A 14916-nucleotide genomic window follows, 5' to 3' on the forward strand; every position below is an offset into this window, starting at 1 on the left:
ACAAAATGTAATATTCTTCCCAAAGCAGAAAATATTTACCTGCATGTATGGTAGCCACTGCTGTGAATCTGTCTCTGTTATGACAGCAGAGTCTCCACTGCCTGGAAGACTCTTATGGTTAGCCATCTGATGGTACTGGATAGGTTCAGAATCCATGTATGTCTCTGTGTATCCTTGGATAAGTCCTTGTTCCATGTGCTCCCCAAAGGCTTTCTTAACATCAAGTTTCCTCTGTTGTTCTGCCAACATCTGTCAATAAATAAAAGCCTTGTTAACTCTCTCACTACGAGTCCTTTCCTACATGCTATTAAAAAAATACGAAGCGGATAATGACGAAGATTAAATAACTGGTTCATAATCATTCCTCCTAAAGCCTGATTCCATGTCCACATCACAGGAGCGAGACAATTGGGACCTAGTCTCTGGGGTCCTTCGAAGTCGCTGATGATAACCCCGAGAACAAACAGTTATGTGGTAGACCAAGAAACTGATAGTGGATTTAGAATCTTTTTTTATGAAGAAACAACCAAGTCTCAGAAAGACAAGACAGACGATCGATGACTGAGAATAGGAACAAAGACGTATGCAAAAGAGACATAATTATCACTGTAAATTAATGAAAAAATTAAGAAATAAAGTCTTTTGTAATGGTGAGGGAGAAGATAGAAATGGTGTAGGAATAATATCAGAACATCTAGACAAAGTATTAGATATATACATAAATTTTCTGAATGACGATGTCTCATACGTGCTTCTCAAAAAGGGATGTGATGAAAATGTGACAGAGGATTTTAATATAAACGTAACAGTTAATAGGAATAAAAGTATTATTATATGAGAGTTCGGTGCTTAAGCAGGAAATTACACAAGAGTAAGATTAATTTTTGTAGTGAAAAAAAAGATGGGAATTTGACAAAGAAATTGTTTATGAAATTGCGCAGATAGACTTTTGGCTGCATGGGGGACGTTAATGCCCCCCGCCGCCCTGTTGTTCCAGTTGGACTCACGTGTTTGTTTTTGGGTGTGTTTCTGAGGTAAAGCTGCTCGCAGAATTCAGTAGTTGTTTGCAACTTTAATATTTTTGGCTTTTAACGATTTTAAAATTCATATTGTAAAATAAACAGCCTGGAAATATATAAAACATTAGACAAGTTTAATTTGAAGAACGTGAAAACAGTGTCGCCAACCAATTGATCAGTAATAAATAATTTGTAATGAGATTCTTCAGTTGTGCATTTGAAAAACATAGCATTTCCAGTTATTTATCTGTGAATTCCATGACCGGTCATATATTTAATTCATTCATCTTGACTAAATTATTTTTATAATTCAAATGTGTTTAGTCTGCTCTCCTTGTGACTTTTGGTTATGGTAAAATTATGGCAGGTGAATCTTCGAAATACAAGTAAGTAACTTACTTCATATTTATACACACGACAATTTAATAGAATAATGGAATTATAAAACATATTAGAACAGTCACTAAAAGAAAGTTTAGAAATAAAGAAAAAATAAAATAGAAAAAATTATTTAAGTAAATGGAATGATGGGAAATGAGAAAGGTGGAATTACGTCATTTAAAATTGGAAACGATAGTACCAGACCCCATCCTAAAGCTTGTTAAGTTATAAAAAGTTGAATTTTAAGTAAAAAGAAAATGTCATACCAAAAACAATGAACCAGCAGAAGTGCATACCTTACTTTCAAAACACATAATTGAGTCTTTGATTACTTAACCAAGTTTTCTCAGGTACGTAAGAAACAGAGGTTGAATTCAAGGACAGATGTGAATTATGAAAATGGGAAGGAATTTGAGTGGTGTGTTTATAACAAATGAAGGAAGTATCACAGGATGATCTACCTGGAGGGTTGAGAATAATCATAAAACCACGTCAGAATAGTCCAGCCAAGAATCAGATAAAATTTCATGTTTACAAAGCAGGAATAACATAAGTTAATATATATAATTGAGATTAAGAAGTCTGCCATTGGAATGTTTTCTTGCGTCACTGGGACATCCTCACACTGTGAAGATGGCGTGCTGCGAGTGTGGCTAAAACCATCATTCAGTGGGTTTACCTTCTGTTAAGAAATTCAAGACTCGCGGACGATCGACGTGAGATGCCATTTTCTAGCTTGACAACGCCCGTCCAAAGCCCACGCACGGTTTAGGTCTGAAGTCCTTTACCACTCAGTTTTCAGCACGGACCTACCACCTTCTGACTTCAGTCAAATCGTTTTGAGCACCGAAAACCAAGACTATTTGAAGATTACAATACAGTAAAAATAAATTTGGGTGAAAATTTATATTGACCTTTTTAAAAAAAAAATTTTGTTCAAATATGATTCCTATGTTATATAAAGCTCAAATCAGACTAACAAATTGATGATGTTATTAAATACAAAATGTACTTCTTATTAAAGTCTGTAGCTCTCATTTGAAACCATGCATGACAACATGCGTATTTTAACAGTATACCAAAGACAATTATAATTAGTCTGTGTAAGATATCAGTACGTCGAACACTTTAGTAGAAAATGTAATTTATAGGTCTCTATTACTGATTATTTCTGTCGGCAACAGATCTGTGATAAATTGCCACCAAAGTCAGTTAGTGATGTGATGTAGCAATTATGTTTGCTCCAAAACATTCAACAACAATATATTCAATCAATTATTTATTTTAATCCGTCTGATCACAATATAATTTTTTATTTAAAATTTCATATAATTAAGATAATAAAATATCATTCATGTTCCATATCGATTGATCGATTTACATTTCGATCAATCGATATGGAACATGAATGATATTTTATTATCTTAATTATAAGAAATTTTAAATAAAAAATTATATTGTGATCAGACGGATTAAAATAAATAATTGATTGAATATTCACAATATGACGCAATTACACTATCTTAACAATATATTCAAATAGGACAGGCATATAATCCCTGCTACATCATCTTGATAAAATCTGTTATTGACTGGACGTGCCACTAAATTGACTTGCGGTAACAGATCTTCGACAAATACGCAACTTTTGGCAATATATATATATATATATATATATATATATATAAAACGTTAAACATAATTACTACTGAATTATATGCCGCATATTTAAAATGTTAAACTTTAAAAATAAATCCGGTTCAAGTAGAATTGGTTCCTACAACCACATTTGCACTATTTCAGTACGCTACCCGATGGAATTACGTACATTTCGTTACGAACATTTAATATGCCTGATATTAAGAAAGCATGACTTTTAAAGTACCAAATAAACATTTTCTAAGACAGTAAAAGTTTTATTTTATTAATATGTTTCCTAAATAGGTTGAAACAAATAATAATATTCGTGTGTATATTTAATGTATTTAAAAATATAAAGTATTTGTAACATGAAGATTTCTGTCTTCTGGGTTGTTGCGCTGTGTAGTCTGGTCGATGTTTACCAATGTTTCAGAGGTCATACTGCCTCCGTCATCAGAGTATGAAGATTTCTGTCTCCTGGGTTGTTGCGCTGTGTAGTCTGGTCGATATCGATTCATCGCCCTGATGACGGAGGCAATATGACCTCTGAAACGTTGGTAAACATCGACCAGACTACACAGCGCAACAACCCAGAAGACAGAAATCTTCATACTCTGATGATGGAGGCAGTATGACCTCTGAAACATTGGTAAACATCGACCAGACTACACAGCGCAACAACCCAGAAGACAAAAATCTTCATACTCTGATGACGGAGGCAGTATGACCTCTGAAACGTTGGTAAACATCTACCAGACTACACAGCGCAACAACCCAGAAGACAGAAATCTTCATACTCTGATGACGGAGGCAGTGTGACCTCTGAAACGTTGGTTAACATCTACCAGACTACACAGCGCAACAACCCAGAAGACAGAAATCTTCATACTCTGATGATGGAGGCAGTATGACCTCTGAAACGTTGGTAAACATCGACCAGACTACACAGCGCAACAACCCAGAAGACAGAAATCTTCATACTCTGATGACGGAGGCAGTATGACCTCTGAAACGTTGGTTAACATCGACCAGACTACACAGCGCAACAACCCAGAAGACAGAAATCTTCATACTCTGATGACGGAGGCAGTATGACCTCTGAAACGTTGGTAAACATCGACCAGACTACACAGCGCAACAACCCAGAAGACAGAAATCTTCATACTCTGATGACGGAGGCAGTATGACCTCTGAAACGTTGGTAAACATCGACCAGACTACACAGCGCAACAACCCAGAAGACAGAAATCTTCATACTCTGATGACGGGGGCAGTATGACCTCTGAAACGTTGGTTAACATCGACCAGACTACACAGCGCAACACCCCAGAAGACAGAAATCTTCATACTCTGATGACGGAGGCAGTATGACCTCTGAAACGTTGGTAAACATCGACCAGACTACACAGCGCAACACCCCAGAAGACAGAAATCTTCATACTCTGATGACGGAGGCAGTATGACCTCTGAAACGTTGGTAAACATCGACCAGACTACACAGCGCAACAACCCAGAAGACAGAAATCTTCATACTCTGATGACGGAGGCAGTATGACCTCTGAAACGTTGGTAAACATCGACCAGACTACACAGCGCAACAACCCAGAAGACAGAAATCTTCATACTCTGATGACGGGGGCAGTATGACCTCTGAAACGTTGGTTAACATCGACCAGACTACACAGCGCAACACCCCAGAAGACAGAAATCTTCATACTCTGATGACGGAGGCAGTATGACCTCTGAAACGTTGGTAAACATCGACCAGACTACACAGCGCAACACCCCAGAAGACAGAAATCTTCATACTCTGATGACGGAGGCAGTATGACCTCTGAAACGTTGGTAAACATCGACCAGACTACACAGCGCAACAACCCAGAAGACAGAAATCTTCATACTCTGATGATGGAGGCAGTATGACCTCTGAAACGTTGGTAAACATCGACCAGACTACACAGCGCAACAACCCAGAAGACAGAAATCTTCATACTCTGATGACGGAGGCAGTATGACCTCTGAAACGTTGGTAAACATCGACCAGACTACACAGCGCAACACCCCAGAAGACAGAAATCTTCATACTCTGATGACGGAGGCAGTATGACCTCTGAAACGTTGGTAAACATCGACCAGACTACACAGCGCAACAACCCAGAAGACAGAAATCTTCATACTCTGATGACGGGGGCAGTATGACCTCTGAAACGTTGGTTAACATCGACCAGACTACACAGCGCAACAACCCAGAAGACAGAAATCTTCATACTCTGATGACGGGGGCAGTATGACCTCTGAAACGTTGGTTAACATCTACCAGACTACACAGCGCAACAACCCAGAAGACAGAAATCTTCATACTCTGATGATGGAGGCAGTATGACCTCTGAAACGTTGGTAAACATCGACCAGACTACACAGCGCAACAACGTAGAAGACAGAAATCTTCATACTCTGATGACGGAGGCAGTATGACCCCTGAAACGTCGGTAAACATCGACCAGACTACACAGCGCAACAACCCAGAAGACAGAAATCTTCATACTCTGATGACGGAGGCAGTATGACCCCTGAAACGTCGGTAAACATCGACCAGACTACACGGCGCAACAACCCAGAAGACAGAAATCTTCATACTCTGATGACGGAGGCAGTATGACCCCTGAAACGTCGGTAAACATCGACCAGACTACACGGCGCAACAACCCAGAAGACAGAAATCTTCATACTCGCCGCTGTGAAAACCTCAAATCTTACAGATAAATTAATGTTTAAAACTTACATCAGTGGTTTTAGGGATTTAAATATTGGAATTTACTAAACAAATTCAACTGCAATGCGTTCCAGTTTGGTGGAAGGGGGAACAGCGCTCCTTTATTTTCTCTGTGAACTAATTTCAAGGTAAAGGACGCGCCGTGCTTTCGATTCTCGTATTGGTGCCTTTGATGTCAACAGACATGAGCTACGTAGTTAATACCGGCGGTCAGCCGCGGTGGAAGTGTCGTGTTCCTTGTATGTGCTGTATTACGTTTTATAAATAGAGAGAGAACAGTGAGGATGTGTAATGCGGTTGTCAGTTCAAACATTTCTTCGGGGGTCCAGGACGAGGTATGTCGATCACGTAATAATTACATTAGTATTAACTCTAAAATTGTAGAAAATAAGGTCTGGTTAATGTAATATTTGGTTGTGCCGCTCGCGACAGTTTAAACGACAGATTTTAATATTTTATATTTATTCAAGTCGTTATGAACATACCTGTAAATTAAGTCTAAACAAAATATTTATTTGTAAAATAGGAAATTGTTCCACATTCACGTTTTAAATATCCCGACTATCAGAAGATTTCTGTCTTCTGGGCTGTTACGCTAAATAGTCTGGTAGATTTCCATCGACGTTTCAGAGGTCCTTGCTGCCACCATTACCATGATGATCGAGGTATCAAGGACCTCCGAAACGTCGGTGGAAATCTACCAGACTATTTAGCGTAACAGCCCAGAAGACAGAAATCTTCAAACTCATCGCCGTGAAAACCTGAAATCGTACACCCCGACTATCACTTTCGATTGGAAGGATCAATTTTGAGAATGCAGAGAAACATTTTCGTTTTAATACGAATAATCTGTTGCATTCGCCATAATTTTGACCCCAAAATGAATATTAATAAATCTCAGTAAACGATTAGATCTGAAACAGTATTTCGTATTAAATAAACCTCTATCCATTTGTAACCTGACAACATCAGACTAACTTCAACTAATATCTGTTACGAAATTTTACGAGAAATGTATCTAGTATTTTCAGAGTAATCGACTCCACTAACCATGGCCCAGGATTTTTTTTGATAAGCTAACAGTCGCTTACGTAGTCGATAAATTACCCCGTTATACGGTCCGATCTACTGACAACGTCGTTAAACAAATAAAAACATGTGACCTTGTCACATAATCTAGACAACATATTTTGTTATTTACTATTTCAGCTCCTCGTAGTGATTGCTTCATGTATTTAACGGTGGCGAGGCATCTAACCAACGAGGAGCATCCATCAAACCGGTTAACATCCCCTAGACCAGCGTTTTCTACCTGTGGTACGCGAGACAAGTAAGAAAATCGAAAGATAATATTAACATAAATAAGTTTTCCCTCAACGCATTTGTTTAGTGGTACATTTAATGTGTTAAATTAGAATTATTGATAGGCCAGGGGGGGAAAGGGTGAGAACTCTTGCCCTAGACAACAAACCAGACACGGATAAACTGAGAAAACTGCTTAAGAAATATATTTTTTTAAACTCTACCCTCTCGTTAACTTGAATCTTCGACTACCATAAAATGAACTTGAATATACGTAAGCCTTCAATTTGTATCTTATATGCGTCATGTTTGTGTTTGATTAAATATATTTATTTTGTACAGTCTATACACAAACATTTGATGTTTATTGGTGTTGTAAAAATTACTCTACACAACATCTCTTGATAAATATAACGTCTGACTACAATAAGCAACTTACCATGAAAATGGAAAGCTACAAACAGAACTACGGATCATTATAATATATTGCATCAAATATCTAATAGTTTTTTAAAATATTTTAAATTGATAAAAACTTGAAGACGACGGTATTACCCGTCGAAACATGTCGTTTTAATAAAAGCGCTAAAAAAATATAATGTAAAATCGTATTTACGATTAAGAGCGCTAATATAATATTTTACACAATAAAATGTTTTAATATTATATATTTTTTACAACACCAATAAACTTCAAACGTTTTTGTATAGACTGTACAAAATAAATATACGTAAACCTATTTCTTGGCAGGATCTAGAAAATTTCTGTCGTCGGGTTTCGAAGATGGTGTCACCACCTAAAATGTATCTGTAAGTTCTTTTTGTGTGTGTCGGATATACCACCGAGTACCCTTCGTCTCCCCTCGAACCATATGATAGAGGCCCATCAACCCTAGTGCCTAGAACAAGAGAATCAATACAGAGGGTTGAAGTACAGTCCGGTGGAGGGGGTTGGATGAAGGAAGGGAAGTCTTGTCTTGTTAAGACGTCAATTCAACATGAGATGATCAAGAACGCTATGTTAATGTCTCGGACAGAAGGCAGAGCTGTCCTCTTCGATATTATTGTTTCTTCAGGTGTAAGACTGTGAAGGTTGAAGTTCATACCAAGACATTTTACGTGAACACAAGATGACGGATTTCAAAATACCGGGTTTTCTGGTTACTCCTACTTAAAGTTGAACTCGGATACCGTAATTCTTAGAAGTTTTACAGCTGAAAAGACGTAGGATTTGCGTAGTCGTTAGAGTGTATAAAATCTGTGAGTACCAGAGACTAAGAAGCCTTAGGTACGAGGGCCTTATTCTCAAAGGGTCGCTTTCAATATGGCGATTCTCGTGTTTTTCCACACGCATTCACGAAGCCGACTACGGTTTCAAATTTGGACTCATAAAAATAAAGTCTATCGCTGAATACCCGATCGTCTAAGACGACTTTACGTACAAAACAGAGCCTCTGTGCTTAAGATGAGAATTTACGACACAATAATTTCACAATTTATTTATTTATTTATAGTTTATTATACGAACCTTCCTATAGTTCAGGCTATATATCAGCGAACAATATGCAGATGGTAATAAATAATGAATTGGAAGGGATGTGGAAGGAAGCGATTGTGGCGTAGTTTAAGGTACTATCCCAACCGAGGATACCTGGTCTTCCGGCTGATGTTTGAACCCTGAACCTCTCGAATACGAAGGATTTTATTGCCGAGAGAGCTAACCTAACCTAACCTCGACGTTCGGTTGTTTGGTGTTAGCGCGGAAACTTTGAAAAGCTTCGTGGGAGAAACATGAACTACAACTGTTCGATAACGAAGTTCTGAGAAGAATATTTTGACCTAAGGGTGATGAAGTATGTGAACAGTTTTGGATATTATAACACTAGGAACTTCGTGATTCATGTAGATAGTCTACCACTGTTAGGATCCTGAAATCAAGGGTGGTTGGGGGAGACAAGGAATGCGTACAGAATTCTGGTCGGTAAACCTCTTCAAAAACGTCGGATTTGGAAAGATTGAAATGGAAATTGGAGGATAACAGACCTACTGAGACGGATCTCAGGTGAGTGGTGACAATGGGAGGTCGTCACGGGCTTTTGTACTGGTGATGAAGAAGCTTCAGGTTATCAGGATATTAATTTCGTATCCTAGCTTATGACTCGTCAAAGTTGACAGCAGTGAGTCTCCTGTGGAGCGTAGTAATACAATTTTTAAATCGCGTTGAAAGTACAAAATGTATGAAATTTCTTCAAGATCAAATTAAATTACATAACAGATCACGAATGATTCTTCAATCATAGTATTCTGTTCATCAAAAACCTGTTCTATGTCACTTTGTCCAGCACGTGGAATGACCTGGACTCGATTCTAGGCCTCCAGGGTAAAAATTCGGTGGTAACTAACCGCCTGAGCTACATCACGGTCATTCTACCCCACACCTCGAGAGGGAAGACCGCGATCACAGTGTTCTGATACGTGTTTGTTTATTTCTGGTTTGCACATAGGAAATGTTTTGAACAATTAAAGTTAGATATAGTTCCTGTAAAAGATTACTAATTAAGGACGCATTAGTCTCTGAATGAAACTGACGTAAGAATGCGTAACGCACATTTCTGTCTGTCCATGTTTTTTTCATCTCCGAAGGTACTTACTGATTGGATTTCGAATAAAACATTGCAAGGGAATTTTCGCCAGAATCTGTGCAGATAATTTAATTTTGGTACGTGTCAGTCTTATGACAATTCCTACTATATAAGTTTTTCCGAAATAGAAATTCGTCCTGCAAAATATCTGTAAATGCCAAGCAAAGTAGATCAAATCTGAAACTTTTATTTAAAACATTTTTAAGCGTGGTTTACTTTCAGCTAAACATGAAATAAAACATGAGATGGTAAAGTTGCGTCATATTGTGATATAATAAATATATATTTTAAATCTTGTCCGTCTAATCACAATAAATTCTTATTAAATATTAAAATATTACAATAATTAACATTTAAAATATTAAATGATGTCCTTTATCGAAATATTCGATTTACATTAGACGATGGTCTAATGTAAATCGAATATAATATAATTATAATATGTAATGTAATATTTTAATATTTAATAAGAATTTATTGTGATTAGACGGACAAGATTTAATATATACTTATTATATCACAATACAACCCTCTATACTTAATTATACTTAGCCATGCTAACGATGCATGAAAACTACGTGTACTCACTCGAGTACAACTTCCCTCTCACTTTCCACCCCGAGACTCCAATCGCGGCGTAAAATCCCTCTGGACAGGTCTTGCGTCTCCTTGTTTGAGAACTTCTGTAGAAGGCAGTCGCTACGTCATTCAGTTATCGGATGGTGAATCAATAATTGACTAATCCTGATACCAAACGTGCGTTGGCCCTGCGGTTAGCGTCTCATATGTGTGGGAGTATTCCCGAGATAAATGCCATGATTTTCCTCAGACACAAACTAAATTCTTCTTTAATAGTACATAAAACACAGCAATTACCCCTTAATATGCTGTTAAAACGACAGAATTGCACATTTGCTTACTTAGTTTCATTTAACAACGCTATTCCATTCGTTAATGTTGTCAGAAAATGACAGCTGAGATAATGAGTTAGTTTCGTGTTCTACTGAATTGGGGCAGAATTTGAGAATTTATATATATATAAAAAAAAAAGATAAATCTTTGCTACTTTTGATTGGTTGTTCGGTTAACATTAATTGCGTTCATTAATAGCCAGGAAATAATTTCGGAAATTTTTTCTGGTACAATTTTTAGTGCAAGGATAAACTTGTCCTATTTGTTGATCATATTCTTCAGAATCCTACTATTCTTTTCGTAAACTAAACATCACAAAAAAAAGTTACGTTTAGATCTGTAGGCAGTGTCAGTCTTCAACTGATAGAGAATTTTTTTTTTCCTACTTTAAAGTCGTATTTATTCGACATCTGACAGAATCAATCCACGAGAAAACATACCAAAATAGCCTTTTTAATATTTCTCTCCGTTCTGGTAACACATTTACCTGGTGAGACATTTGACGTTTATATGATGGTCATACCGGCCTCAACTACTTTGGGTTGGAGATTTCACTCTGTGCCAATTAGTGAACGATGTGAACGTGCCTAATACTGGCAGAAATGAGGTCAGGAGGAACAAACGTTAACACGTGGGACGTATAAAGATCGGTGCATCGCTCAGCGAACTAGACGGACAAGCAGGCAGCGTCGCAACGCATCCGGTGGAGCCAATGGCCTCGCTGGTGGTTGCGTTGGTAACCGTTTCCATGGCGACGCCAGTATGCAGCTGCCGAAGGAGACGCAGAGCGTCGGCGCCGACTTACACGCTGGTGTTATGTAACTGGTTTGCCCAGTGTTAATCACCACACAGGCCTAACCAAGGGCGTCAATAGTTTGGAACATCGCGACGCTCCCTTTCCGTCGTCGTTGTTTTCTAGGCATCGATACGCGACGTAGGACGACGGCGACGATAACGCCGGTTGAAGTACCCTGAGCTCCGGGTGAGAGTAGCTCGCGGTTGTGAGGAATGCAACAGAAGCTGACGAGAATGTTTTGGTCTGAAAGTGAAGGTGGTCGCCTCCGACTGAGATACAGACTTGCACAGAATGTTTGTTACGAAGTTATAAGTTATTTTATCGAAAATGTTAACTACACATATCCCTCGACTTACGAATTTTCGTTACAATTAACCATTTAAATTTATGTTGTTTTTTTTTACTTTACGAATTTAATTTTAGTACAATGAAGAAATAAATTAATCACGTATCATCGATAATTTATTATTATTATTATTATTATCCCATCTATTCACCACTTTATGGGGTATTTACTTCTATGTACCCGAGACAGACCTTGCCCCTAAGGTACATAGGGCAGCAGCTGTTTCCGGGATCCATATTGTTTTTAACAAGTGCCACATTTATTATATCATTTTAATTTAATGAGATGGTAAAGTTGCGTCATATTGTGATGTAATAAATATATATTAAATCTTGTCCGTCTAATCACAATAAATTCTTATTAAATATTAAAATATTATAATAATTAACATTTAAAATATTAAATGATGTTCTTTATCGATATATTCGAATGATGGTCTAATGTAAATCGAATATTTCGATAAAGAACATCATTTAATATTTTAAATATTTTAAATGTTAATTATTATAATATTTTAATATTTAATAAGAATTTATTGTGATTAGACGGACAAGATTTAATATATATTTTAATTTAATTTTATTATTATTACTAATTGTTTAAATGATCTTGAATGAAACACGTTTTGGGAATAAATTTCTCAAGTCCTATTAAGCTATTATAATTCCAAACCTTAATATCGTCCATTTATGCTGTATACTAGTTCTTAAATTAGATTAATTCAACCTGTAATGCATTTTCATGAGGGAGGTATCTAGTTCAAATCTTGGTTTGTGCAATTCTACTTGAGATTTTTCCTGCTTGTCTTCAGTACCTTCAGGGGCATGTCACGATGATGGTATGCTGTTATGAGGATAACAACCGATTTCGTAACCATCTGCGCTGACCTCGTCACTCTTAACAACTGTCCCTGTGTCTATGCTAACTACAAATGACACATACACGACTGAACTGAGCCTAACCCACAGTTTTAGACGCACGATCGTAATATGCACGTATAAATTTTTGTTCTGTCAGCGAAGAAATATTTTGTGGAGGCTGACTGCACTTCGTATGTAACCAGGTCAGCGTTTTCGTTCAGTAGCCTACAATATTTCTTTCTGAAAGTGACATTTAGTCTTATTTATTAATGATTGATTAATGCATAACGAAACTGGAAAGGACATTGAGGGATTCAGTCGTGGACCTAATTTAAAGCGCTATTTATGAATTGTCCTGGAGTGACTGAGGTAGATCATGAACAGCTCTTCTCCGGGTCGAAATTTTAATCAGGGACGTCCAGAATTCGAAGGACGAGTTATTGTCCTTTGATTATTTTTTTTTAAGCTGGAGCTTAAATACAACTTTGACTTTTTGGGATAAACCATGTGGAACGTTAAAGGATTTCCAACGTTTCGGTAAACATTACAGTTTCTGAAGATGACACGTAAAATGTCTGCCGAAACATCGGAAAAATTTTCATCATTCTTACGCTGTGTAATACCGAAAGCTGAATTTTTTCCATGAAACAAAGCAGGACGTCTATTCGCTGGACCGCGACATTTGGAAATCTACAACTGGAAAAAAATTAATACAAGAAGTTGTTGAAGAATTTTAATTTGTCCGAGTGTCTTTAAAAATAAACTATACCTAAACAAAGAAGTTTATTATTTATTATATCGCATACATAAATCTTTCTCATATTTACTACTATGATGTCGCGTGATAAATCTTGGTGAATATCGTTTAACGTATTAAATCGGCTGTGGTTGTTTAGTGGTTAAACATTGATTGGTACGGATCGCTTATACGAGACGCGTTAACATCAATTAGTCACGAACGGCGGAATGAAGGGAATTTATCTGACAGAAGAGTTATAATCCGTGCTTGTATATAATTTTAGATTTGTATTAAAAATTGTAGTTATTGGCTTATGAAACGGGTTACCTTTGTGGTGTGTAAATGTTCAAAAATATTCGCTTGACAGTAAAAATCACTTTTACTTAGCGTTGCTTTATTTATTGAGACAAATATTCATGAACAGACAACGATTAACTAATAAGCCCTCATAACTTCGCTTGGTAAAAGTCACGAAATATCAATAAACGCCAGTTGTAGTTCGTAAGAATAAATTCGCTTTCTCACAGCTTAAAACAGTTTATGAAGTATCTCGTTTCGTGAATGTAAGTTGCAAGGTCCCGTGCGTTAGAGACACTTCGGGACAGACAATCCAAATCCCTTTACTTTAACTACATTAGTTAAATAGTCCGTATCGATTGCAAATGGCATGACTTAACAGAGGCGATGGTTCGTATTTATCGGTTCAATGAATTTCAACGAATACCCATGCAATCTACGTACTGAATGATTCTAATACGTCGAAAAATTCAGCGAAAAATTATTTTTCCGCTATTAAATCGAGAATCGGCGTATTTTCAGCGCATGACGACACAGAAAAGCAAAATCTTTTTAAAAGCTCAATATATATCAATAATGGTAAACCTACTAAAGTTATAAATAGTACCACAAGAGATTTTATCACCACAATGTGAATTATCAGGCTACTTTTTAGACTTATAGCCTTTATGAAAATATACGTCTAATGGTTATTTCAGAAATCGGTTGATTTGTAGACCGGAGCCAAAGTTACAAGGCATTCTTCCAACACCACGTGGCTCAAAGCGTCGTTGAATCTCCCTATGTGGCTCACAAGGTATAGAAATTGTTCTTAAGATTTTATATCGTGGTCGGAGTCTTTGCATTTTTACCGACTCCACCTAAAATCTCTTCCGACTGTGACTCCGCAGACACGGTGTGATGATGAATTTATATTAGAACTACGTTTGTTCGTATCGATATCAGTTTATCATTCGTGAATGAAGTACATTTATGTTAGGTTGGTTCAAAATGCTGTCTCGTGGTCATATCAACAGTTGGATCCTTAATTATTTATTACATTTGTAGTTTAGATGCGTCATGTTTGTGTTGAAATTCAGTATATATTTATTTATTATTCTTAATGACGCTGTCGGTAACTAACATTATAGTATAGTAAAATTTTGAATAATTATACTTCAGTATTATATAATTTTTAGCATCTAGTGGTACGAATTTATTATGGAAAAC

The 14916-nt window shown here is 36.9% G+C and overlaps 2 protein-coding genes across 4 annotated transcripts in view; one reads left to right on the plus strand and one right to left on the minus strand.

Annotated features, from left to right (window-relative positions):
- The window catches only part of LOC110837658 (uncharacterized), a 64375-nt gene that overhangs the window by 14384 nt on the left and 35075 nt on the right, over nt 1-14916 (minus strand). For both annotated transcript variants that reach the window (XM_022080050.2, XM_022080049.2), the window contains one exon: nt 40-249. In XM_022080050.2, the coding sequence (XP_021935742.2) occupies nt 40-249 (210 nt within the window). The remainder of the gene's footprint in view (nt 1-39; nt 250-14916) is intronic.
- Nucleotides 6002-14916, plus strand: part of Cad74A (cadherin 74A) — a 145307-nt gene continuing 136392 nt past the window's right edge. Inside the window, exons 1-2 of one of the 2 annotated variants that reach the window (XM_087347455.1) lie at nt 6002-6149; nt 7024-7144. In XM_087347455.1, the coding sequence (XP_087203581.1) occupies nt 7044-7144 (101 nt within the window). In that variant the 5' untranslated portion in view covers nt 6002-6149; nt 7024-7043. The remainder of the gene's footprint in view (nt 6150-7023; nt 7145-14916) is intronic. The other variant, XM_022080043.2, reaches the window with a different exon arrangement.

The sequence above is a fragment of the Zootermopsis nevadensis genome, unplaced genomic scaffold (genome assembly GCF_977971745.1).
Source record: "Zootermopsis nevadensis isolate Lab colony 2312 unplaced genomic scaffold, Znev_1.0 Znev_ptg000011l, whole genome shotgun sequence".
Classification (NCBI taxonomy): domain Eukaryota; kingdom Metazoa; phylum Arthropoda; class Insecta; order Blattodea; family Termopsidae; genus Zootermopsis; species Zootermopsis nevadensis.